Here is a 27,859-nt window from a genome sequence, read left to right as displayed (position 1 = left end):
GGTGGGACCCCACACTGAAGCAGGGAAAGAACATGAGAAGGAAGAAGCAGCAGAGACAAGGTGTGATAGTAACTGACTGCACCTCCCATTCCCCCCTGGCCCTCCTGGGGGAGGGGCCAGGGGGCAGGTATCAGGAGTGAAATTTAGCCTGGGAAAAAGGGAGGGGTGGGAGGTAAGGTGTTTTAAGATTTATTCTTATTTCTCATTATCCTACTCTGTTGTTAATTGGTAATAGCCATTGGTAATAAATTAATTTATTTTCCTGAAGTTGAGTCTGTTGAGCCCATGATGGTAATTATTGAAAGATCTCAATACTTTCCGAGGGTCCAGCCTTGCGGAGAAATGGCTTAATAAATAGCGAGACGGCTTCTCTGGACATGCTTTGTAAAATAAAGGTTTTAATAACAACAAAAATAATAAACATTATAAAACAGAGAAATACAATGCGAACACAGTGTAGAAGACACTCTTACACTGGCTAAGGCATTCCAAAAAGGCTTCTCAGTTCTTTTGTGCTCTTTCTTAAATACTGAATTACCTAGGTGGGCTATTTGGCACTTTGCCCAATGAGATTGACAACAGGTTTTGAGGTACACTTCCAAAGCCGAATCAGTGCCTCTGTACTGGCACTGAACCAATTACAGTGAGAAGGCTATAGAAAATTCTAGTTTAACTTCCTTATATGTTTCAAGATAAGCTGAAACTCTTTCCCTTATATAGAAACACTTGTTTGTGTGTAAAAATGCACTACTACAGGTAATTATTGAGTGATCTCTCCTTGTCCAAAAATATAATGAAAGACTGTCATGGTTGCGGGGGGAGGTGAATTTTTCCAGGGGGATGTGGGCAAGCCAATCAGCAATCAGCTTTTCTGCTGGCACTTGGATTGGTCACTTGGAAGTTTGGACACGCCTCTGAGGACACAAGGGGTTAAAAGCAGGACTCCAGGGTGATTCGGCCTCTTTTGGGTTCCGGTTTCAGCAGTGGAAACATCTCCTCTCCCCTGCTCAGCTTTGGGCTGAGTGGGGGAGGGGAGCCACGTGGTCGGGCTCAGGAAAACCACGCAGTGGAACTAAAGTAAGCTGGGGCCCCGGGGGGAGAAGAGAGTGGACAGGACTGGAACTGAGCTGCCCCATCCAGGATGGAGGGGTGGAAAACTAGAAGTGCCTTCCGTGTGTGCTCACCCTTCCCCCTCCCCCTCCGGGAGAAGATGCCCAGCCACGTGGGAGTTGCCCAGCCTGGGAGGGCCTGAGCCTGCAGCCCTGCCTGGAGCCAGAAACTGTTAACCCTTTCTTGGCAGAAAGAAACTTTTCTTAGACATTGATTCTCATGACTGGTAGTTTCAGAAGAGAGAGAGAAACAGCCTGGGACCGAGATGATAAAGCACGATTAGAAAGAACCCGATGGGCAGGGAATTGAAGAAGAGTGGCTTCTGAGCTGGACTTTTCTTGCATAATGTTAGCCATAGACTGAACTCAAGCCTCCTTTGAACATAAACTGCATTTGGGTGGATACAGCTGCCCCTGCTTTTGCTACAGTGGCTGGCACTTTAAGAGTGGAGCGAGCAGAGAAGAGAGGGGGAGGGTGTGGTGGCGCCCTCTGCCCTCAGGGGAGACCTGCTCTTGGAACCCTCGGCCCCTGGGGAAAAAGGGGGAGAGCTCGGCATGCAAGTATCCTTAAAAGAGCCCTATATGCAGCTTCAGCCTATGGACAGCGGTGAGAGTGCTGGACATAGGAAAAGGGAAGTGTCCCCTGGCAGACTTCTCCGGGCGGTGCCACGGGTGACATGGAAACACATAAGGGGTGGACCCGTGTTTTCTGAGGAACAGTCTGTGGTGCGAGAGAGACTCCTCTCTCCCTTGCTGAATTGAAGATTTTTTTTTTTTTTGAGTGGTGATTGTTTGATTTAAAACCCAAAGGTTTGGTCTATGGAGAGTAATGTGTGGGGGCGTGGAAACTGGGGGAAGAGAAGAAATGTTCTGAGAAGTTTTTATTTCTGTCTCTGTGTGTGTTTAAGAGTTTTCTGTCTCTGTTCTTATGTAATGTAATAAAGTTTTGTTTTTTGTTGTTTTCAAGATTTAAGCCTGCTCTGCTCTGTCCCTGATCACATCCCAAAGTAGTTGTTAGAGAAAAAACATATTCATGGGTGCATTAACATCTGGCCAGTGTTAACCCATGACAAAGACTCATGAGTCTTTCATTATATTTTCTCTCCCCTGTCCAACTGAGGAGGGAAGTGATAGAGCAGCTTTGGTAAGCACAGCAACTTAAGATGCCAAACATCCTTGCCAATTCACTGGTCATTAATATTAGCTTTGCATAGGAACTAAATAGTACTGTACGTCTTGTTCTTTCTTATTGTCATGGGTTAGCACTGGCTAGATGTTAATGCACCCATGAGTGTATGTTTTTCTTAATGAGCTACTGTGAGATGTCAAGAACATAGCAGAGCAGGCTTAAAACTTGAAAACAGAGAACAAAACTGTATTACATTACATAGGAACAGAAATAGATCGGAAAACTCTAAACACACACACACACAAAACAGAAATGAAACTTTCCCAGAACATTTCTTCTCTCAATTTCTACCCCCTACACATTACCCTCTATAGACTAAAACCTTGGGTTTTAAATCAAACAATCACTACTCAAAAAAAACTAATCTTCAATTCAGCAAGGGAGAGAGGAGTCTTTCTCACACTACAGACTGCTCTTCAGAAAAATACAGGTCTACCCTTTATGTGTGTTTGTGTCACTCGTGGCTACTACTTGGCTACTATGGTGACACTCTCTTCTCCATGTCTAGTGCTCTCACCACTGTCTATGGGCTAAAGCTGCATATAGGGCTCTTTTTAAGGATTCTTGCATGCCAGGCTCTCTCCATTTTTCCCCTGGGGCTGAGGGTTTCTTCTCTGAGGACAGAGGGCACTACTACACCCTCTTCTTCTCTTCTCTGTTTGCTCCACTGCAGCAAGTCGAGCTGGCTACATCCACCCCAAAATGCAGTTTATGTTCAAAAGAGACTCAGGTTCAGTCTATGGCTAACATTATGCAAGAAAAGTCTAGCTCAGAAAGCTACTCCTCTCATTCTTTGCCCATCTAGGGTTCTTTTCATCTTCTGACTTTATCATCTCGGTCTCAGGCTGTTTCTCTTTCTCTTCTGAAACTACTAGCCATGAGAGTTAATGTCTGGGAAAAGTGGTTTTTTTTCTGCCTTGGAAAGGGTTAACAGTTCTTGGCTCCCAGCAGGGGGCTGCAGGCTCAGGCACTCCCTGCCTCGGCAGCTCCCACTCGCAGCTGGGCAACTTCTCCGGGGGGGGGGGGGGGGGGGCAGAGGGGGGAGGGGGGAGGAAGGAAGGCACCTCCACAGTTTTCCACCCCTCCATCCTGGATGGGGCCAGCTCAACTCAAAGCTTGTTCACTCTCTTCCCCCTGGGGCTCCAGCTCACCTCAGCTCGGCTGCATGGTTCTCCTCTAGCTCGGCCACGTGGTTCCCCTCCCCCACCCAGCCTTGAAAGCCGGGCAGGGGAGGTGTTGCCCTGCTGAAGCCGGAATCTAAAAAGAGGCAGACCCTCTGAGAGTCTTTGCTTTTAACTCTTTGTGTCCTCAGAGGCGTGTCCAACCCCTCAGTGGCTACTAAAAAATGCCAACATTCAAACCTGACTATTGATTAGTTTACCCACAACTCCCCGAAAAAATTCACCTCCCCCTCAAACCGAGACACCTATCCTAATCAAGTACAATAGAAAAATGATTCTGCATGGGAAAAGGAATAAGTTTCCAACTTCTGTGGTTCACTCTCTGTCAAAGTGCTTTTCTGTGAAGAAAGCAGCAATTGTGTGAAGAAAATGCTTAGAAAAACAAAAATCCAAGCCCTGAAGCTATTGTCAGGAAAATTAATCCACAAACACCAGAGGTTTATGACCACAAAGGAGACAGAGGAGTCCTGTAAGTTTATTCTAATAAAGGAAGAGGCCATGGGGCAATTCCCCTTGGGGTCTCCCACATTTTTGGAAGATGCAGCCTCCTTTTTTATCCTAATTTCCCAGCCACATTTTCCTTTCTCTTTCCCCATTGGCTGAGGTACTTGAGAGGTACAGACTTCCCAAAATGCCTAATACCTAAGAACCCCCTCTAATGTATACCCCCCTCTTTTTTCTTCTCCTTGTGTCTATCAGTGGAATTCCTATGGAATTAATGGTTCTTCCCATTGTTTCTTTCATCTCTCAGTATCCAATTTTATTTATCAGCAGACCTACAGTTTGTTTGTAAAGACAAATCTCTCTCATTCCATTAATCAATCAGTAGAATACTTCCCATTGTTTCTTTTATCTCAGTGCTAGTTTTATCTACCAGCAGACCCATAGTTTGTAGACAAGTCCCTCATTCCTTTCACAATATTCAAGAGTACTTCAGGAGAGGGCTCTACACAAGTCTCCTACAGAAGAACTTACTCTGCCACAAGAACCACAGTCAATTTGGGATACATAAATGAGATCTCTATACTGTCCTCACCTTGTTTTTATGAAAAATTGTTCACAACTGGACCACCAGACCATAGCATTTGGACAAAAAGGAAATAGAAGTTTTCTTTGTTCTAGTGTCTTTCAACTTCTTAGTTATAAGCCTTCAAATATATTGATAAATATACATATTTAATACACATTTCATTAAAAGTTAAGCACTTATATACACACACTCTTTAACACTGTACCACTGAAGTTATATTTTTGCAAGTGTTAAAGCCTTGTTATAAATAACTATGTAGTTGTTGGCTTTTGCTATTATGTTGTACTGGTTTGAAAGCAAACCAGTGAGACTCCAAGTCAGAAATACAATTTAATGGAGAGAGAAGAAAGAAACAACAAAAAGGGTAAAAATAAAATAAGATACATGCAATAGTACAAAGGACCACTGAAAGAGTCAGAATGCAAACGTGACATCCCATTGGTCAAGGTGTTGAAAGCAGCCCAAAATAAGTCCTCCTGGAGTGACAGATGTGGCTCTGTTGAAGAAGAGATGATCCTCAAGAAAGAGTCCAGTCATCCTCTGGGAATCCAGTAGAAACAGGCTCCTTTGGTGTTCGGGATTGCTGGTTTTATCCCAGTGGAAAGGCTTTGGATCCTCCCACTGGGTGGAGCATCTCACAATGGAATGAGGTCATGTTATCAGTCATGTGAGAGGCCTTAAATGGCCCATTCACAGGTGATATCCCTCAGAGAAGGATGGGTGGAGGAAGAGATAAGGCGGCACTGCCTTATCTGGTGTTATCAGTTGTCCCATTAACGGAAGGCATCTGCCCTCTTCTCCCTCTAGAGTTACAAGAGATAAAGAACAATATCTTCCAACCGGTTTCAACAGATGAAAATGGAATACACATTTTTGGTTAGATTTTTCAACCCAAGACATATATATTAGTGCAATAAACATATAATTTCAGCTTTCGCAAAATGTTAAAAAAGAAACTATGTGTTGTGCATTATAATGTTAACTTTTGCAGAAGTCGCTAAAGCCTTTTTTTTTGTAACCAACAATTGTGAAAATAACTCATCTTAATTTGTGTAAATAATAAAAAATGTCTGTATAATTAAAGAGCATTGAAAGAAGCACACAGATAACAGCAAAAGAAAGAATGTGAAGAGGACTTCTGCCACTGACCCTTCAACTATCAATAACTCCCCAGTTGTTGTGAGAAAATGGCATACACAACTCCCAAAAATCAAATCTACAGTATTGCACGACGAGTCAAGAGTGAAACCAAGCTAAAGAATTCCCAGAACATTATTGGCTATATTCATACATATTCATAAGCTTTTCTCAGCAGTTTCTATTTCTAATTTTTAACATCACTGTTCAATACCTAACAGTCATAAATCTATGATGGTAATGTTTGGTTCCTGTTCAATTTCTATATTCTATTTTGATCTATTTCAGATTTCAATATTCCAGGATGTACATCCAGGATATGTATCCCAGGTGGTGGGGTCCAGCTTCCAGATGTGGGGTCCAGCTTCTATTTTCCAGGTCTATCAGTCTTTGATAGTGATGTCCAGTTTCCTTTTTTCAAGAACCATAAATCAGCGAGCTGAAATCTTTCTTCTGTATCCAGGATGTTTTTCACCATTTTGTGAGAAAGCCTTTTTACATTCTAAAACTACAGTTTAAAATTCTTTAATACCAAACAAGCTTCTAAAGTTATAATTCAAAGACTCTTATTACAGAATACCTTAAGATTTATAATAGGTAATTGCAAGCAAAGTTTGTTCAAAAACCTTCTTCCATGCTTTCCTCGGTTGTTTATTAGAACTCATCTTTATAACTGTCCCATGGCCGTGTTCTACAATTACAATTACACAGATTCTTTTTATTTCCCTGACACGAAACACAACTTTGTATTTCACAAAAGTGAAGCTCGTTTTTCAAAACAGGAAGCCCAGTTAGCACGGACGCTGCCTTTGTACTTTGCTGTTCATAACATCCAGCCAGGACCACAGGAACAGCAGTCAGTACAGCTGAACACAGGCGGACACATCACACTCGGGTCAAGGTCTCTAAGGCCCCAGAGGTTTGGACTTCTGAACTGGAAAAAAAGGATGGGAGACCTCAGCTATCAGTAGCCATAGACGAAGACCTCTAGTGATTAATGAACGAATAAGAACTGTCATGATCTACTTTATTCTCTGTATTTACTTGCCACACCTGGTACAAGGACTACATGTAGAAAAGTCAGGAAGGGGTGTTTCAAATGTTCCAGATTGTTAAAAAGGGTTAATAATAACTAGGGTTTGTAAATACAAATTGATAAATAAGAGAAGGAGGGATTGAGAGGGAAGATGCGTGCTAGTGCCTTTACAAACAATTTGATGGATGTTAATGTCTTTGAAATGGGTCTCTGTCACCCTGGTTTTGAAGACTTTTTTAAGCCTTCTGTTATGTTCTTCATATTGGAGTCAGAAGTTTCACCTTATCACACTTTCTACACTGGCCATGTTTTGCTAACTGTCTTTTATTGTTTACATATTTCTAGGTAGGAGGAGAAATGTGATTGACAGTTAGCTCGACCAACGTGGATTGAGAGGTGGAATTCCATCCTCCAATCCACGGGCACCATGGGAAATGTATAAAACTGGGTTTTGTAAATAAACTCGCTCTCTTTTCCTGCTTCGCTCACCAGCGTGTCCTCGTGTGGTTCTTCCCGTGTCCACTGTGACAGGTCTCAATATTTCTACTGACTTTGGGCAGCAGGTTTGTTACCGGGCCCAGACAGCTTGGCTCCTGAAATAGACAAGGGTCTGCACAAGCTTGAACTTCTGGACTTTGAGGGAAAATGACAGGTTCAAGGGGGGATGTGTGGTAGGCGGTTCGGGAAGGCTGTACCTTCCTAGTACCTCAGCCAAGGGGGAAAGGAAGAGGGCAACATGCGGCCGGGAGTTTAGGATAAAAGGGAGGCTGTGACACTCTGCCCCCCCCTCCCCCCCGAAACCTCGAAAGAAAACTCAGTGGGCATGAGCCCCAGTGGACCCGCTCCCTTTATTCAAATGAAGTTGCAGGACTCCTGTCTTGGTTTAGGGCAAATTTGGGAGGAAACTTCGGAATAGGGTCTCTCTGGAAAGCAAACCTAAAAGGCCCCTTCCCCCAGCCGGTCCGGGAAAAGAACTTCTTTGGAGAAAAGTGGAAAAAACCTATTTATTTAACAACAAAATGCTCACAAGCATAAAGAATGAATAATATGAAACAATAAAACCTCTCGCTGCTCTGAAGAGAGATGGCAAACTTGAGAAAAATCTTTGTTGTGGGTGGCTCAGCTCACTCAGTTTTTTATCAGTCCCAATCTTTCTGGAGGTCTAGGCCTGGTGGGCTGCAGGTGAAAGCCTTCGGTGCTTCTCTGGGGTTTTCAGTCTGGAGCAGATTTGAAGAGTCCTAAGAAAAAAGAAAAACAAAAAACAAAACCACATTTTAGAGAACTTCTCTGTCTTAGCTAGCTGAAACTAACTAAAAAGCAAAAAAAAAATCTCTGTCACGGGCGCCTGTCTGTGCTTTAGACAAACACAGTCCGGAGAGAGAAATGTGCAGGAGTGAGAGCTGTTTTCAAAACAAACTTAGCGCTTCTTCTTTCTCTGCTTTGCTCTCAGAGCCAGTCTTAAAGGCACAGAACTCAATATACAGCACAAACAGAACAGACGATTTGGGATACAAGCATCATAAAGTCACCCTAGGACAACTCCTCTTTCTCCTTTTTGCACATAAACCACTGGCGTTTGTGGATTTTCCTGGCAGCAAGATTGTCAGATTATATTTTCAAGGGTTTTTGCCTGAAGGGATTTAAAAAATAACTGTTTAGAACAGAAGCTGACAGGTATTTCTTAACGTTTTTGCCCCAGCACTTCAGACGTGCACTTGACCCAAGGTGACTGCCAAGGTAGGAGCCATAAGGCTCACCTGTTCCTCAAACACAAAGCCCATCAGCAAGAAAAAACGCAAGTCACACGTTGACAGAAAAGGGAACCGGTACTTTTCTCAACAGCGCCTCAACGTGCTGCGGTTTCAGTATGCAAAGTCAACGCAGCTACATCACTTCAGAGTGTCTCCTGTCCTTCCCTTGGGCACGGGTGCAGGCGGGGAGGTTCTAAATGAGATCGAGGAACCGCTGCGGCGTGCAAAAGCAAACAACTACTTACAGATTTATTTTAAAGGGTTCCTTTTTGATATTAAGGGCCCTTCTCTCGGTCCCGTCTCACAGCCCCAAGTGGAGTGCAGGCCTTCCCTCAGCGGGTCTGCAGTCCCGATGGGGCCTGGCTCCAGGTAGGGCCCTGCCGTCGGTCCCATAGGGCTCCCTCGATTGGAATGGTGCGGCTGTGTAGCCCTGTGGAAGCCGATTGTTTTTGTGTTTTTTTGGTGGCTGTCCTAGCAGGGGCGGGGAAGGTTGGAACAAGTTAGAAAGGTACGCGTCCCCTTTAAACACCTCCCCCTCCTTCCTCCCACATGGTGCAGTGTTGGGGCGGGGATTCTGCGATGAATCTCTTCTGTTTCTGTCGTCGTGTGGAGGAGCTGTGTGCGAGGTGAGAGTGAATATTCGGATTCTTTTGTGTTTAGTTAGGGCCGTTGCCGTGTTCTCTTTCCTCCACCCCCAACTGTAGGGCGCTCGGCATCTTCTAGCCTGGTGTGGAAGAAGCGCGCTGGGTAACCGTGTGGTGAGGCTTTCCCTTTTTCTCGAGTGCCCGCTATGCTCTGAAGAGGAATGCCCTGCCGTGGAGCGGGAGTAGGAGTCGATGCCATGTTGGGGGGGGCAAAGATTTGAGTGAGGGAGAAAATGGTGGTGGGGAGCCGCCCAGCTCCGTTCACTACGCACCGGGATCAGGCCCTGCCCGCTGACGACCCCCGACCTTTTTTTTTTTTTTTTTTTGGTGTGTGTATGTTGTGTTGTCTTTCCTTCACCGCCTATAACCTGCATCCTTCTTGCTACCACTCTGCCCTGGGAGGACCTGGGTGTTCTTGCTCGCGCCCCTCTGCCGGGCCCTCGCTCCTTTCCCTTGGGAGGGCAACACGAGCCCTAGAAAAGAGGAAGAGGGGAAGAAAATGGCGGCAGGCATTCGCCTATCTGGTTTTCCTAATTAGTACTAGCTTGTCTTTCTCATGTTACTTTCCCTTGTCTTCGCTAGTCCCGTCTCATTCCACCCTTGCTCTCCCCGGTGCTTTGGTGTCCTCACGTTCTGCTTGCTAGTTTCTCACGAAGGGACACCCATCCCACCCCATTTCTTTTCCCTCTAGTTTCCGCCCCCATCTTCCTCCATATTGTTACTCTCCTTTCCTGATGCAGACTCTGGAGTTGTCCTCTGCAGGTGTCCTGCCCTCCGCGTATCAGACTTTTCTTGTTCGGCTTCCTTATTTCATGTCATTGCTGTGCTTATTTTTGCATTGTCCCGTTCCAGCTCTCCTCTGCCTGCCTCCGTTCTGTAGTGTGGTTTATGTGTGCTTTCCATACCCTGTTTCATTTTCAGTGATGCAGCTTCTATCGTTGTGCTCCAAACTATTACGACAGAATTTACTTTAGAACCACATTTGATCTCTTATTTTTATTCAGACTCTGTTTTTTCCTTTGCACATAGTTTATTTCATTGCCGGTTTAAAAACACGGCTACTGCTTTTCCTTTCCTGAGGTGTGCTTCTTTAATACTTTATTAGCCTTTCTTAGATAGTTTATTTTATACAATTTCTCCCTGTGATGCTTCTTTTTATTCTGAAATCACAAACGAGCTCTTTATTTGTTAGTTTTCAGTAGCAGGCAAGATGTTCAACTGCTGTATCTAATCATGTTTGTGTACTAGAGAGACGTAGAAGTACACCTGGCAGCATGCATTCAAGGAAAGTTACGTTCAAGTGGAAAGTGTCCACTTGTCTAGTAAATGAGTATATTCTACTGACTGATGTGGTAAAGTGGCAATGGAAATATTAACTGCAGTACTGTAGTTCTCTGTAACTCGGATATTTTCAGACTTTTGTATTACTGATGGGAACTTTAGCTTCATCTGTGACAACTATGCAGCCGTTACTTGCAATTTCAATTAGGCAAAATGCTCATGTAAGAATGAATATATGTAGTGTTGGGGCCTTAATTGTTTATATTTATGAATGTTATGTTGAGAATTCATCTGGACACAAGTTTTGTATTGTTTATTTCTTCATTATAGTATCTACCCTACCTGGGAAAATATGAAACAGGTGAAAAATTGTCCTTCAGTAAGTAGTTAAAAATCTAAAATACTGCATATAAGGCAGTCACAGCAAAAAGGGGAAGAGCTATAAGAGGGAAGGCTGTTTGTGATTACATCTACAATGTGTATTAAAGGTTATATGAAAAGGCAGGATAGTCTTCAAAAGGGTTTTGAATAAGATGAGCCTTTACAAACAGGTTTGCAGATGGCTTTCTAGCCATAATGGGACGTATTCCTTGTATAGTGTTCTCATGTTATCTTTCTCTTTCTAGAATGCCTAAGTCAAAGGAACTTGTGTCTTCAAGCTCATCTGCCAGTGGTTCAGATAGTGAAGTTGACAAAAAGGTGAACATTATATGCAGTTTATAACTACTGTATTAACTGTTATGCTTCAGGCTGGGGTTAAGGTATTAGTTGAGTGTTATGTCACAAAATACATGTCATTCCATATGATTTATCTGACACTTAAACCCCAAACACCCCCTCCCAACCCCAAACCAAACTCCAGCAAAACCCACCCCCCAAGATCATGGTTTGGGTGGATGCTTTTTGCTTTACAGTACACTTTTTTCTTAAAATGCATTTTGCTTCATGTTTCCCTGTATGATATATCTAGCCACAAGCTTCCTGGAATTCTTTGCTGATTTGTGGCAAGTGATAGAAAGCTTCTGTATAAGCTGCCTCTGGTGGCAAGAATTTGAACTAATTTTGAGGACACCCCCCCACCTTCATTTTCATATCTGGATTACTTGCAAGTCCAAAACAAAACCCTCCACTTGCTTTTCTTGCTCACGTTCTTTTTTATGTTTCAGAGTCTTATGTTTACTGTAATACTATCTGCTAGTTTCTCACTTAAAAGCAGGACCAACTGGAATGTTTTTGAGTTGATAATTTTAACATTAACTGTTTTAAATGCATAAATGTAATGTTTTTATTTATTTAAATAGTTATTTAATTTATAAATTTGTATAGATGTGTCAGTCATTGCAAACAAATTGAATACAACAGTCAATTTATCTTTCTAAGAAATGCTAGGTGATAATGCAGACACTAGGTCTTTTAGTGTGATTTGCAAAGAGACTGTGATTTACTGAATTGGTTCAAATGTGACTTGGTTACACTAGCAAATTAGGTATGTTGTGAAATCTTAAAATAAGAGAAAATGGTTAGGTGATTTTTTTGTTGTTGTTGTTTAAGAAATATATTCCTGATAAGACATAGTCTAACAATCAACTTCAGTGGGCAGTAAGGTGGTTAGTTTTGGTTTTTTTTTCTATGACAACTTCTCATATTTTTTTGAGCTGTTTGTCTTTAAGAGGTTATCTACAATATGATTCCAGCAGGTGAGAATAATTTTTGGTATTTTTGTATTATTCTTTCTTTATGGTGAGCATGATTACTATATAACCATTAGTGGAAATGTAGTGTGCTCTGTAGCATCTGCTAACAAAGTAATCTGATTTGCAGGTGATATCACCTGAATGTTTTAAAAACATGTTTAATTTATCATGCTACGAACAGAGATTAGACTTCAATGAAAAGAAGTTCTCTTGGATTTGATTTTTTAGATCCTTTTCTTCATTATCTTATCTACTTTTTTTATTTTACCAGAGTTGTTAGCTGTTCCCCCTTTTTCATTGCACTCTCTGGAAAGTGAAACTTTTATCAGACTTTAAATTTTGAATTAAAACTGATTATTACTGCACAAAGAAAGTAGGTTTTTGGAAATGTATTTTGATCTAATTAATTTCTCTTTAAAGCCAAATTATTATGGTAAGCTTCACTGAGAACAGAAATAGGCTCATTTGAAGATTTTTTGTTGTTGTTCCCATCCAAATGTACAGTATTGGATTCCTGCCTTCACAGGAGGAAGGTGTTAATATGTATTGCATAATAGTAGTTTGTAACCTCTAACAAAAACTTTTTATAACTTATAAAATGAGTTGTGGTTCATGATTTTTTTTTATTCTTGCTCCAAGGCAAAGCGGAAAAAGCAAGTAGCTCCAGAAAAGCCCGTTAAGAAACAAAAAACTGGTGAAAGTTCAAAAGGTGCAGCTTCTTCTAAGCAAAGCAGTAACAGAGATGAGAATATGTTTCAGGTAAAATTGATGACTTAAAACCTAGTTAAGGTAACCATTTACTTAATAATCTGTAGAAATTTTATGAGGCTATGTGAATATCATGATAGCATAGTGCTTGGTCTCCTGAAATCTTGGTTGAAGGGGATTACGATGCTAGCATGCAGATGAGATGCTGAGAAAAAGCACTGTTAGGTTTCAATAGAGTAAAAGACTCAGAGTTGTGGTAATTGATTCTAACCCTCCTGTCTTTTCATGTGGTAATTCTCTGGGTAGTCATTTTGTCTGTAAATATTAGATTGGGACAGTCTTGGAAACCCAAAATATGGACTCTTAATTCTTATTTAGCTAGGTCAAGGGAACTTGGCTATTGTCTTCTAAGACAGTATCTTGGAATAAGTTTTGCTTGTTCCTTTATGATGCAGGTTTTTCTCACTGAAAATACAAAAATATTGCAAATTTTGTCATTGTCAAAATAGGATGAATGTACGTTTTTTCAGTAGCCAGAAACATTTGTGAGTTCAGGGTATTACATATCCTGGGGTTAGCTGAGGAAGCAATGTATGCTGAAAGCTGTGCAAGAATTTGCATAGCTCAGAATTCCTTTTTTAAGGGGTGTGGATCAAGATTTATTAAATGTCTGACTAGCTGGCTTGAAAGGGGCATAGGATGAGAAAGGGACTGAAATTCTTAGAGAGTGATTCTTAAGTTTGTGAAAAGTTATGTCAGAGGTGCCTAATAAGATGGTTCCAACACTGAGTAAGGTAAAAGAAATGGTTTTGGGCTGTATCTGTGCAAAGTAATACATGGGGGGAAACTAGTGAAGGCCCGTGTCAATTTTCACTTTCCTCTATATATAGGTGGAGGGAAAGCTTCAGTTTAAGACCCTGGGCATAACTACTTGGACTTGTCCATTGAAGAAAGAATTTAGTACTTTTAGTTCTGCTGGGGCGTGCTTTGATCCATGTAGGAAAAATCACATAATATCTTCTGCATCTAATGATGGGAACTGCATTTAGAACTCAAACATGGCATAAAGCCTATATGTTCGGGATTTTTCTGTAATAGGTTCAGAAATTGCAGCCTTGGGGAAAAATTAATTTTAATGCCCTCCCAATGAAAAAAAGAGAAACAAAAAACAAAGCAACATAGCAAACCGCCATAACCAAACCAACCAAAGCAAAGAAACTTTCAAATAAAAGCAAAAGTATCTGTGTGCTCTGATTTCTTTCAACCTTTTTTTACCCAAGGTAATTAGTTACTAAAACCAGACAGTGCAGGACACATATTACTCTAAGAGCAGGATTCTTCCAGTGTTGACTACAAAGCAGAAAAAAAATTCAGTATCACCCTGACCTACACCATTAGTGTTCCTAAGTTTCTGCCTGCCTTTAGTTACTCAACAACTAGTTTTTTTAGATTGTTTGTGCTGTGTGCATTCTTTTTCCATGCAACATCAACTTATGTGTGTTAACTAAGATGCACCTGTTTCAGTGTAGAAATAGCACTGTAGGTCTGAAGATGCTCCCCCTCTCTCCTTTCTACCCAAGAGAGCATTCTAGAAGATCTAGTTGCATCTTAATTTTGTAGGTATTATTTTGATTGTTCTAGGAATATTAATAATACTAGAATCTCTCCTTTGTGGTTCCCCATGGTAATAAAAATGATCTGTGTGCAAATGATATTGCAGCATAACTTACAAGTGTGTCTTCAGTTGATGGAAATGAGGCTGTAAAGCATTCAAATGATAGCCAGAAATTCTGTGGCATCCATATTGTGTGTGGGAATGACAGCAACTGACATGAAACTTAGTGGTTTGCTGTTCTACACCTTTGGGTTGTGTTCTTAAAGTATACAGCTTCCTTTAATATTGAACTCAATTGTGACTGCTGTATTTAGAAGATTGAGCAATTTTTACGAAGATCTGCACTTGATTATTTCTGTTTGAAACTAATGTTGGTATAATGGTATTCTTGAAACTAATTATGAAGATAAAATAATTGTAAGAAGAAGAGAATTAAGTATGAGACCAAGAATGTTTTATTTATTCACGTCATGGTGTCATGGTCTTTTTAGGTTTCATAGGTAACCTAGTATACTTTGGAATTTGTTAAAGGATTTGAATGCAGTTGGGCTGTGGAAATTTTACCTTACTCCCATTTGTGATGTATTACTAGAGGCCCTAAGGACAAGCATTATTCATGTTACATTAGATTCTTGTCTGTGGCTTCAAGCCAATGTGAGTTGTTCATTATGTACCTTGGTTAGTTTGAAAATCCCGTCATCTACCTATGCCTGATTTGGATTACGTTTGTTAATGCTGATGAGTTAAATTATTAATACTAATTATCCAGAGTAGAACCACATTACATGATTGGGCATTTCACAGAAATTGTTACTTGAAAAGTAGTTTGCCTGTTACATGTGTGGCTCCCCCTCTTTAGGTTTGGGTCAAATTTGCTTTTTTCACCTGTGAGAAATAAGTTCTTCAGTTTCCTGGTGTAATAGCTTTACCTATCATAGGCTCCTGAAAGTAGATACGTAAGTAGGTAATATATGTTTGTGATGCTCTGGGATGTAATTGGTTGTGTGTCATTGTTTAGCAATAGTATTCTCCAATTTAGTCCTTGCATTTAAAAAAACCCCACCAATGTGACACTCCTTCTTCCCCCCCCCCCATCCAATTGGAGGCACCAAAGGCAAAGATCATGGGTTGACATAACAATTTACTGGAAACAGCAATGACATAAGAGAATGAACAGTAACAGCAATGATGTTAATAACGAAAGTGTGCAAAAGAAATTATTTACATGGAAAGCCTCCAGCAAGAAACAATACCAGACAGCTCCCCCGCCATGTTTTCTTGACTGGAAGGAACCCCCTCTCCTCAGAAGCAACAGTGTTGGCCAGGAATCAGCCAGAGTCAAGACATCACTCAATATGAGTTAAAAATCTTGCTCGTTTATTCAGCTATTTGGCATACATTTATACTATGCTAAGCATATCATGCACCTAACTCTGAACATCATTGGTTAAACCATAGTGTTCATGCATCCTTGCAGTATACATAATTGGCTTAGAAGCTCTGTCCACACGGCTGGATGCTGTGAGCCTTCTCCAACTTATGGTCAGCGCATCCTGTCTAGCATCCTGTTACAGCTATTGCTCCAAACTTTACTTCCTCCTTATCCCATCTAAGGAATGGTTCAAGGACACTTCAGCTTCTACTCATCCCTTAGGCTAAGAGCAGGATTGTGCACATGTCCCTGCTTTTTCAGCCGTGCTTCCACACAACAGTCCCTTTTCCCTGCTTCTAGCAATGAGGAGTAGTGGCATGGAATAACCTCCCTGTCTTTGCCACCTCATGGCTACTTCAGAAATTAACTCTATCCTGGCTGGAAGCAGGACACTGTGAAATGCATCAGTGACCACCTAAGTTTCAGAATTAATTTGCTAAACCGATTTGCTGTATTACACATCTCTGACATTTGCAGGACTCTCTGTTCTAGAAATTTATATTAGCTTATTGTGCTTCCTCTAATGCTATACACATGGTAAGAAAGAAAGAATTTTTATTGCTGTTTTTTCTTCAACAATATATATACAGTTTAATCAAGGGAAATAGGAAGAAAAATGGTGAAGAAGATGGTTGCTGAAACTCATACAGGAAGTCAGTTGCATAGCTGTGAAACAAACCTAGACACAGTTCAGTGTATTTCACTGTAAGAAATGGAAACTTGCAAATAATACTTTTAATATCTTTAATTTAATAGATTAATATGTCTAAGGAGCTGTAAGATTTAATAGGAAGTGCAGGGGGAATTGGCAACTGAATAGCCAAATCAGTATGATTTCACCAGAAGCCGTTTATTGTTTACACTACATGCCAATTATAGATTCTAGGTCTACAGTCCATGTGGGCACACATCTCTGGGTTGACTAAGTCCCTTCTTCATGAGACAGACCCATTTCTTTCAAGACATCTAATTGGTCAAGTGTCCATCATCATGTTGTGCCTCCTTTTTCTAGGTTTAGCATTCTTGGTAGTCAGTTTCTCACGCTCTTCTTATTTTTAGCCCTGTTTTTCTCAGAAACCTTGATGAATTCCTAAGGGCTCTAATAACAAAACTGCAGATGGTTTGATAAGATTACTCACAAACAGTTTGGCTGGTGCATCAAAATGGCCTGTTATACAGATGCATTGCTACAAGAAAGCTGACGTGTTTTAACCCCAGCCAGCAACCAAGCACTGCGCGGCCAAACAAGGAATTCATTCACTGTTTCCCATGGGCAGCCAGGTGTTCAGCCATCTCCAGGGGAGCAAGGCCCCCATCACGTGCAGCAGTGACTTGGGAAGACAAATGGCATCACTCCAAACGTCCCCCTGTTCGTCCTCCTCCCCACTTTATATACTGAGCATGATGGCATATGTTCTGGAATATCCCTTTAGTCAGTTGGGGTAACCTGTCCTGGCTGTGTCATCTCCCAACCTCCCATGCACCCCCAGCCTCCTTGCCATTGTGACTGTAAGAGGACCAGAAAAGGCCTTGGCTCTGTGCAAGCCAAACTTTCTGGGAAGAAAATGAACTCTACCCCAGCCAAAACCAGCACAAAAGCATGATTTTGTTTATGAAGGTTGAACAGCAGCTACCCTGCTATTAATAATTGCAGCCCTTGGAATATTAATGTGTTGTTGCAGAGATACAAAGGTGTCTTAGAGGAGTGAAATTATTCTAGATCTATCAGCTGCTGGGTGGAAAAAGAATTTGTCAGAAATTACTCAATGCCAGAATTGCAGGTAACTGAACTTCAGGAAACATCACTTTGCTTAGCCAAAATCTAGGTTTGAATTTTTTAACAGTACTTTGAAAGCCTATATAAAGCTTTTCAGCAGTGGCAACAGTTTTGCACTGAGTTTACCTAAACATTTGCAATTTAATGTGAGCATTCAGTTGAAATCTAGACAGTGGTGTAAAATCTAACAATTTTAGTATTTTGATATGGAACTGTTTACATTTAAGGTAGCCTTACTGACTGAATAAATGTTGTGTACTTTGTATTATTGCTCCTCACGTTAATGTAGTTGAATTAAAACATGTAGCCTTATCTAAGTCAAAATCTACAGCATTTTACTGTATTTGCAGCTATAATCTGCTATATCGTATCAGATTTTTTCCTTTAAGTAAATCTGGAGTTACTTGGCAATGGACTAATAGTCTTTGATAGATCTGAGGGAAAAAATAAAATAAATGTTAAAGAGCACTATCACTTGAAGCTGGTTTATAGGTGACCTTAAAAGTCACTGAAGCATTACAGGGAAAACCAGTAAGTGTTGTTCATGTAGGCTATTTAGGATATCCTTTTCCAGCAGTGCTGATGGACTTGGACGTGCTACCTAGTTTGGTCTGAAAGAACTCGGCTACCGTGACATAATACCTTATTTTTGAATGTTAAATTTGTAGTTGTCCTGTTTGAGGGGAAGTGAGTCTTTTCAAGAGGCTGTAGTCAAACCAATCAGTAGTCAGGTTTGAATGTTGGCACCTTTAGTGGCCACTGAGAGGTTGGGCACGCCTCCGAGGACACAAGAGGTTAAAAGCGAGGCCTCCCAGAGGGACTTCCTCTTTTCTGGCTCCGCTTTCAGGAGAGGAACATCTTTTCCCTCCTCCCCTACCCAGGCTGGGTGGGGGAGGGGGGCCATGTGGCCGGGCTGAGGTAGGCCTGGGGCCCCGGGGGGGGAAAGAGAGAGAGAACGGGACTGGAGCTGAGCCAGCCCCATCCAGGATGGAAGGGTGGCGAACTTTAGAGGTGCCTTCCGTCCCCGTCCCCCCCTCCAAAGAGAGAGACTGCTGCTTCAGAGTTTTGAACACTGGCAGCAGCCAGCAGCGAAAAAAGAGTGGGGGAGGGGAGAGGAGAAGTTCCCGGCTGTGTAAAGAAGTGCTGAGTCCGGGACCCTGCCGGGAGCCAGGAACTGTTAACCCTTTCTTGGCAGAAGAAAACTTTTTCCCAGACATTGATTCTTATAGCTAGTTTCAGAAGAAAAAGAGAAAACAGCCTGGGACCGAGATGATAAAGCACGATTGGAAAGAACCCTAGATAAGCAGAGATTGAAGAAGAGTGGCTTTTAAGCTAGACTTTTCTTGCATAATGTTAGCCCTAGACTGAACTCAAGTCTCTTTTGAACATAAACTGCATTTAAGTAGATACAGCTGCCTCTACTTTTACTACAGTAACTAGCACTTTAAGAGTGGAGCGAACAGAGAAGAGAGGGGGAGAGTGTAGTAGCGCCCTCTGCCCTCAAGGAAGACGTGCTCTTAGAACCCTCGGCCCCAGGAGAAAGATAAGGAGAGCTCGGCATGCAAGCATCCTTAAAAGAGCCCTATATGCAGCTTTAGCCCATAGACAGTGAGAGCACTAGACATAGAAAAAAGAGTGTCACCCTGGCAGACTTCTCCGGGCAGTGCCATGGGTGACATAGAAACCCATAAGGGGTAGACCCGTGTTTTCTGAAGAGCAGTCTGTGGTGCGAGAGAGGCTTCTCTCTCCCTTGCTGAATTGAAGATTAGTTTTTTGAGTAGTGATTGTTTGATTTAAAACCCAAGGTTTTAGTCTATAGAGAGTCATGTGTAGGGGGTAAAAATTAGGGAAAGAGAAGAAATGTTCTAGGAAAGTTTCATTTCTGTTTTTGTGTGTATTTAGAGTTTTCCTTTCTATTTCTGTTCTTATGTAATGTAATAAAGTTTTGTTCTCTGTTTTCAAGTTTTGAGCCTGCTCTGCTCTGTACTTGACCGCATCTCACAGTAGCTCATTAAGAAAAACATACACTCATAGGTACATTAACATCTAGCCAGTGCTAACCCATGACAGTAGTGCTGTGAAAGTATTTAATAAATCATTCACAAAATACTATCTTATAAACTTTTTTATTTTAAAGGATGCTTTGAAGTAGGAAAACAACTACTTCAGGTTTATGCTATTTAAAGAGGTTCTAATTGTTTAAAAATACATTTTAGAGTTAAAATAGCATGATCTACATAAGAAGAAAAATGAGTTTAAGCAAGCACAAAGCCTATTTGTTTGAGCATATTTTGTGAAATAACTTTTATGACTTTTGCTGGTGGGTAGGGTCAACACCAGACACCAACACCAACTTAAGGAATAGTGTCACTTACTGTATTGCAAAACTGCAAAGAATTACAAAAGGATAAGCTAAGCAATGCACCTAATCATTACTACAGAAGATTGCCTATAGTGATCAAGAAAGATACATCACCAGTTACCCTAATACTTGACCCCTTCATCCAGATATCCTTTAATCATCAGCTGGGGGAAGCTGTCACAGCCAAGGACTGGAGAATCACTCCCAGTAACTGGGAAATTCTGTGGTGCATCCACCTTGCAGGCGAAGAGGCTTCTGACTTTGCTGTGAGAGTAGCCCAGCTTTTATAATAAAAAAAGCTACCATTACTTTTAATGTGGGAACATCTGGTTTTATTCTCATGTTGGGTTTCTTCCAAAGCCTGCCCAGGGCTCAAGGAGGAACCAAGGTGTAAGAGCCTAGACAAGAGATGCGGGTGGCCCAAGTGGCTCTTAATAAAACTGCTGTTTATTGCATAGATGAAATTACAGCAATCTTGGGTCGTGGGTAAGAAGAGCCAGCTTAAAGTTGCCAGTCACAACTAAAAGCATGCTTGAGAGACACAAGTTCTGGTTACAATACATTATATCTTTTTCTGTACTGAATATGTTAATTTACAACATCCAACCATTAAAAGACACAAATCTTACGGAATCCACATACAGCCTGTTAGAAGTCCTACATTACCATATTGTGTTACATTTTAAACCCTAAAAACAACTTTCTAGACCCCTTTTTCTCTTCTCTGCCAAACTGGCAGGGTCTCCCTGACCCTTGGACTCTTTAGCTTGCATAAGCATCCCTTCTGTTTGCCAAGGACATTGTTCAATCAACAGGGATCTTCCTTTCAGCTCAATCAACCATTGTCTTTCTAGTTGTTCAGTAACTGACTGGCATGTCATCTTATACATCAAAACTAGCTCTCATTTCTATTTCACTTCTAGGTTTCATATTCTCAGATTCTTTTGTCAAGCAATCATATTTGTAAGATTTCCCTGTTTCATCTTCCCCAACACAAGGGAGTTGTCTTTGATCCTGCACCCCAGACAAGGCCAGATGTGGCCTTGTCCAGTTTCTAAATACAGAAAGGTAAATACATGTTTTGCCAAAGAGTGGATACATATATCACATTGCTAATAATACTTCATTAATGAGTGGATACATATAACATTTGGTTAGAAGGTTCATCTAGAGGTCAACTTTAGCTCAGGCCCTGTTTTTCAGGCCTTAGTACTTCAGATTTAAACATCTGTGGAGGGTTTTAGTTGATTGGAGTGTTGCTCATGCTTTCTGGTTAGACCTAATGCTAGTAAGATGTGTTTTGTCCCCTGTTAAATTATGTCAAAGTGCAAGATGTATAAATTAGGGAGGTGAAAGCTAAAACTAATATTTTATCAGGAAGGAATTTTCTCTTTTAAAAATTGTTTACTTTATGTGTTCTTTCTTCGCAAAGTGTGTCCGGAAGGTACATACAAAATACTAATAATTTTTTACATGAATTGTTTAACTGTGCTTTTATTATCAAATTTCTGATTCTCAAATTCACATTATATTTTGAATTTATGTGAACAAATATTTTTTTTAATATTTTTTTTCCAGAACAGATAAAGCCTAAATAATGTAATTTGTAGTGTGCCTGTTATCTCTTCCCTTTGCCCTTTTTTTGGAGAATAAAAAAAAACCCCTCATAATTCAGTTAAGCCACTGTGTAAAAATCTGATATTTCAAAGTCATTTCATACCATTGCTGTGTTGGTAAACCTCAAGTATTTGGATAGGGTTTTTTCGGAACATTTGGTACAGTCTTTTAACCACAGTTCCAATAAAGTGTCCCAATGAACTGGCAGAAGCAGGCATTGGGCAGTTGGTGGCTTACTTCTGTTTCCATCTGTATTTACTGTGTTTCAAAAAAGGAAAAAAAAGGGGGGGGAGGGAACAAGTTAGAAATTGGGCCCATCTCATGTGAATATCTAGTTTGATTTCTGTACATATGGAATGGACTAAAATTAAGATTTGAGGGTAGAGCTCTGTCTTCCCTGTTTGTTTACATCTGTTACTAACAAAGATGGTTATAATAGAGACAAAACTTTATTTCAGAAAACAATAAATTAGCGGGTTTTGTAAGATAAGCTTGTTAAGAAGACAGGTATTTTCTTGTACTAGGAGAGAACTACTCTTGCATTGAGCATTGAATCCTGAATGCTCAGCTGGTTTTAAGTCATTCATCTATTTATACTGACATTACTTATTTGCCTACTGATGGCCTGGATTAAGCTCTTGATCTAGTTGTTTTACTTGTGTCTAAAATAAGCTGCAGTGTGCAATGTCACATGTACATATCTGAGACTGCTGGGAAAAGTGAATGCTGTAATATGTAAAATATCTAAAAAATATCCTTATATGTATTTTGACAGATTGGCAAAATGAGGTATGTCAGTGTTCGTGACTTTAAAGGAAAAGTATTAATTGATATTAGAGAATATTGGATGGATCAGGAAGGTGAAATGAAGCCTGGCAGAAAAGGTATTGTTTTGCTTCATGTCATTTTGTATTAAAACACTGTCTGCAGTTTGCTGGAGATCTTTGTGCATCAGAATTCTATACTTTGTTACTACATGGTATTTTTAGAGTAATATTTCTACTTATTAATGATTTACATTTTAACATATAATTAGTTTTATCTGTAGACTGTAAACAAAAGCAAAGTGGTTTCACTGGCCTGAGTCTGTTTTCCTAAATGGTTCCCCCATAATTTATGGAAAACAAGGCATCAAATACAAACAGATTTGGTATGCGAGTTATATATATAGCCATGCATTTTCCCATTAATTAACTTCACTTCTTGCTTTTATTACAATTGGAATTCCATGTTGGTTTTTGAGTGCTAGGGAGTGGTAATAGTCTCTCCAAAATGTTACTTACAGTTTGTTATTCACAGTGCTGTAAGAAATGTGAGGGGGAAAAAACCCCAGATTTATGGTACTTTAAAAGTGTGTAGAAGTTCAGTCCACAGAGGTATGGCTTTCAGAAGTCAACAGGAATACAGTTGATTTCCTTGGTTCTTTTGTACTGCCTTCTGTCAAGGCCAGCACTGTATTTCTGTGTTTAGACTAATATTTGTGAATGAATTTGTTATACTGCACTCATTTTCTTTGTAAGGAGATAAGCTAAGGTCTGAAGTTTACCTGAAATGTTCCAAATGAGTAATTTCTTGGTAACCAAGGTGGTTGTTACACTTGAGTAGGTTAAGCATTAATAGTCATGACATACACTGTATGAAACCAGCCTTGACAGTAATTATGCAAGATTTTGCACTACAATTTTTTTTTGTCCTAAGCATTTCTTTTTAATGCATTTCAGGTATTTCTTTAAATCCAGAACAGTGGAACCAGCTGAAGGAACAGATTTCTGATATTGATGATGCAGTAAGAAAACTGTAAATACAGAGCTATACAGAAACCTTTTATCGTTTCAGTTGTTTTAAGTGGTCTTTTTACATTGGCATTTTTTTTCTAAAATACTGCTTTCCAAGCTATTATATATTTATTTGGATTGCAAAATTATTTGTAAAATGAATACTTTATATGCATTAAAAGTGTATTCTGAGTGAGGCTATTTGTGTATACATTATTAAAAGGAAATGTGTTGCTTTCATCTCATAGTATAAAATAAAAAAATCAAGTAATATGTAAAGCGTAGTTGTTTATGGCCTTTTGATTGGAGATGCTGGTGAGGTTGCCTAATAGCTTTAATTTTACTTTTAGTTTAGTTGACCATTAATGTGTTTTCTTTTTTTTCTGAAGGAGATTTCCTTAAATGTCTCCATTTTAATGTTTTTTTTTTCTTTTCTTTCATACTCTTTGGTATTGCCCTGGCAGCTTTCAGCTTTAAGACTTGATACAAACAGTGAATACCTGGTAAAACACATTTTTGTAGATAAATACTGTATTTGCTAATTTACTGTCTTTATTCAGATGTACACAGTCCTGAGTATATAGACTTTTTTGCGTTACTTGCATTAAGTGTTATGCTAAGCAATAACATTTGAAAACAAGCCACACACTATTTCTTTCCATTTTTCAATAGCTTGATTGACTTAAAAAATACAATTAGATTTTGTTCTTAAACCCTAGATTTTGAATGTGATTGTGACAGGACCTTTCACCCCCTGAGACAGCAAAAGATTTCTCTACTTCCCCCATTGTAGGAGATTCACGAGATGGCTGGGACGTAGACAGGATATCTCTGGAGACAAGCCAGCTCTGTGAACACGTGGTTTATTGTGGGTGCAGAGGCACTGCTTGGAGCTGCTAGGCACAGCTAAAAGCAGGCCAGGAAAAAGAGCCCAAAGTTCTTGTTACAGTACAATAAATCTCCTTCTGTGTTGAATATTCTGATTTACACTAACCAATCCAGTACAAGATACAAATCTTACAGCATTTACACACAACCTATAGGATTACCATTCCACCTTTGGCAAGCAGGAGGGTCTTGTTTAACCAAGGGAGATTGCCTTTGGCTAGCCACAGCATTGTTCAGTAGCTGATGGCTCAGTATCTCACATCTCAAAGCTTGCCTTCATTTCCATCTTGCTTGTAGGTTTCATATTCCCAAAATCTAAGCAGTCATATTTATAAGGCTTTTCTGTTTCATCCTTCCCAACACCCCATGGCTAAGCTAGGCCAGAATGGTTTGTCTTGTGATGAATTATCTCGGCTGAAGACACCCTTAGTCAGCAATAAACATCCTTCCTTGAATGGTGTGAAAGGATAAGCCACAAATAAGTGACTGATAGACAAGCACTTTTTACAACTACATAAGACCACTATGATTTTCATGAAATCAGAAATCTCTTATACATTCTCTGAATGTGTAGAGAGTTCTTGACGTGGAGACATTCACACTGAGATACTTCCCTGGGATTGAGACAAATGAGATTCTTTGCACACTACCATCATTCGTTGGTGACATTGGCTCCTAATCTATACTATTTCTTCACTAGCTGTAGCATAGGTACCTTTATTATCGTACACTGTATTTTATCTACTAGTACTTCTTTTTGTAAATTTCTTTTTGTGTCATCCTGTGTAGTAAGTAGTCTGTTTAAAGTCTTATGTCTGTTTTCCTTGGCCTGTTCAATAAATAATTCATGTTGTAATAGGCCTGATCAGTCATTATTAAGAACTTGTGAGCAAGAGTGGATTTTGAGGTGCTGGCCACCTCAGTGAAGCTGCTGTCTACTGCCAGAAACCTGTAAAGCCACTCGTCTAAGCTTTCCCCTCTCATTCATAACAGTGATGCATAAACTTTTACAGTAATAGACATATACCTCAGAGGAAGATAGTATTTAAAAGCTCCAAATGAGAGTATTGTGTTAACAATGATGTTTAAACTAGGCTATAACACGGATTAAACAATCAAAGGAAGTTAAGATTGCTTCAGCCAAGACAGCTGGCTATCATGCTTCTGCCCTGTCCACACTGCCTGCCCAAATCGTTTAACTTGGCTTGCCTTGTGTGGCTTACATGCACAACTGTTATATATTTTGTACAGAAAGTACTTGGTGTTTGTTGTAATAAGTCAGCCAAGACTCCATTTTCTTCATGTGGGAAAAGCCCAATTCTTTATTCACACAACTCATTTTATACAGTTTTTACAGACCTCGTGCAACTTCAATTACTTTCCTGCCAGTTACTCTTATTGGTTAGTAAAAGGTATTCTAATTGTCCATCAAATTTCTCTATTCTTGGATTGTTTACATATTTTCTTTACTGATTCTCATGGTACAAATCCATTGTTATTGCAGGTGCATTTGTTTTTCAACCCAAGAATGGGTGGTTGTGTTAACAAGTTCTCATACCAAGATTGTTCTCACATGAGAACTTGCAAAATGCTTAACTGCACTTAGAAGAGATGACAGGCTAGCTATTAATTTAATAGAGCAGGTCTGATTTCATGAGGCCTTTCTTTTATAATTCTTTCTACCTGTCTATGAGAAGTGCTTACAATGGAACACTGGTACATAGTGGATCATTACCCTAGTGAACTTTACTTGTCTACCAATGTACTATTCTGGTAAGAGTTTTCTGCCCACTGGAAGTTCTATTAGAGTAGATGCTGCCCCAGATGAAGGGCTTCTGGGTAGGTGTCACAAACTGTGGAACGAAGAAGGGAGAATATGATGTTTGAGTAGAATTTGGAGTGATAAGGGGCATGACACTGTAGACGTTAAAGGTGACAGATCAAAGTTAGCTGACAATAATACCTACAGTGAAGAAATGTGTTAGCAGGATTAGATAAGAGTTTATTTTCTGACTTAATTCAGTTAATCAAAGGAAGAAGATCATAGAATCATAGAATAGTTTTGGTCAGAAGGGGCCTTTAAAGGTCGTCTAGTCCAGCCCCCCTGCAATGAGCAGGGACATCTTCAAGTAGATTTGCACAATCCAGTCTGACTTTGAATGTTTCCAGGGATGGGGCATCTACCACCTTTCTGGGCAAAACTATTCCAGTGTCTTACCACTCTAATTTTAAGAAAATTCTTCCTTATAGCTAGTCATAATCTCCCCTCTTTTAATTTAAAACCATTGCCCCATGTCCTATCACAACAGGCCCTACTGAAAAGATTGTCTCCATCTTTCTAATAGGTTCCCTTTAAGTACTGAAAGGCTGCAATAAGGTCTCCCTGAAGTCTTCAATTCTCCAAGCTGAACAGCCCCAACTCTCTCAGCCTTTCCTCATTAGAGAGGTGTTCCATCCCTATGATTATCTTTGTAGCCCTCCTTTGAATGTGCATATTTGGATTTGAAACTGCTTAATGAAAACTGACATTTCAAGACTATGTAGTAAATATAACAATTTCTTGGTTCAGCTGTAGTTTTCCAATTTGATGTTAAATTTATTGTATTTTTTTAAAGTGTGTGCATAATCAGGATTTACTATTTGTTTATTTTTTTAATATTTTCATATAATTGTTTATGTTGCAAACGTGCATGGAAGTACTATTCTCCTAAGTGCCATACACAGACTGTTCCTATACTACAGTTTATAATTCAATACAAATGGATATTGGAGGGGGAGGAAACATGACTTCATCAAATCAAATATATATTATTTAATAATATATAATTTAATTTTAACCATTATGGCAGATACCTCCATCCACTTTTTAACTTATCCATTGCTGACATATTTCAAATAAAGTTAAACTATGTTTTTGTATGGCTCAGTAAATCGGAGTTTTTAAAAACTGCTTGAGGGTGAATAAAAACATGAAGAGATGTTTTGTGGTAGCAGCTGTGTTTTTGGGGCACGTCATGCTTTTTTGAAGTGAATTAATGGCATGTCAGGATATTTGGATAAAATAGAAAAAGTATGAAATATCTGCTAAAATTTTCAGATGAGTGTATAAAAGAAATTGCTTCAGACCACTATCCACAGATTCTAGGTGTAGTTTTTATTTGTGGTATGTACGTATGATTTTTATTTTCCTTTAAGTCTGAAATTTTGCAACCAGATATAACTCATTTTTGCCTCAAAACTTTCATATGGCCACTTTAAACTGCATGATTATCATACTAGAGGGAACATTGTCCTCACTTAGACTACTGTGGTAGTAAGTAGGTCATTGGATGACAGGTGTACAATATAATTGTGTTCAGGAAGGTGGAGAATTAAATTCATTAATTTTGGGGGAGTAAGTTAAAAAGTTTTCATAATAGTGGTTAGTTCTTTTGTGGAAACTGATGGTAGAGATGTTCAAATAAATTAGTATTTGTTAATCAAGAACTATTAGTTCCTCTTATAGCACCCTTGCTTAATTTGTGATTACTTGAGAAAACTTGGCAATTTGATTTTACTTAGCTTGTGTACTTAAAAAGTTTTCCATCTGACAGTTATATTTCTGCCTCTAATAATAACAAAATATAATTTTAC

General features: G+C 39.8%; 1 protein-coding gene and 1 long non-coding RNA gene across 4 annotated transcripts; one reads left to right on the top strand and one right to left on the bottom strand.

Annotated features, from left to right (window-relative positions):
* Nucleotides 1-4,749: 4,749 nt before the first annotated feature.
* Nucleotides 4,750-8,817, bottom strand: LOC134564876 (uncharacterized). Its single transcript, XR_010083682.1, has 3 exons — nt 8,679-8,817; nt 7,172-7,920; nt 4,750-6,580 (listed from the first exon to the last, which is right to left on the bottom strand). It is a non-coding gene; the product is annotated as an uncharacterized LOC134564876 (long non-coding RNA).
* LOC134564875 (activated RNA polymerase II transcriptional coactivator p15) lies at nt 8,706-23,617 on the top strand. 3 transcript variants are annotated; one of them, XM_063424151.1, is made up of 5 exons: nt 8,706-9,059; nt 10,985-11,057; nt 12,692-12,811; nt 20,870-21,014; nt 22,339-22,447. In XM_063424151.1, the coding sequence occupies exons 1-4, from the start codon at nt 8,983-8,985 to the stop codon at nt 21,002-21,004; spliced, it is 405 nt and encodes a 134-aa protein (XP_063280221.1). In that variant the 5' UTR covers nt 8,706-8,982; the 3' UTR covers nt 21,005-21,014; nt 22,339-22,447. The 3 variants fall into 3 exon arrangements, with proteins under 3 accessions (XP_063280221.1, XP_063280220.1, XP_063280222.1); XM_063424150.1 differs by lacking the exon at nt 20,870-21,014 and adding an exon at nt 23,285-23,617 and having other exon boundaries at nt 8,973-9,059; XM_063424152.1 differs by lacking the exon at nt 20,870-21,014 and adding an exon at nt 23,285-23,617 and having other exon boundaries at nt 9,053-9,191.
* The last annotated feature ends 4,242 nt before the right edge of the window (nt 23,618-27,859 follow it).

Source organism: Prinia subflava (assembly GCF_021018805.1).
Source record: "Prinia subflava isolate CZ2003 ecotype Zambia chromosome W unlocalized genomic scaffold, Cam_Psub_1.2 scaffold_22_NEW, whole genome shotgun sequence".
NCBI classification, from domain to species: domain Eukaryota; kingdom Metazoa; phylum Chordata; class Aves; order Passeriformes; family Cisticolidae; genus Prinia; species Prinia subflava.
The sequence above is the reverse complement of the archived record's forward strand: the minus strand, read 5'-3'. Positions and strand labels throughout refer to the sequence as shown.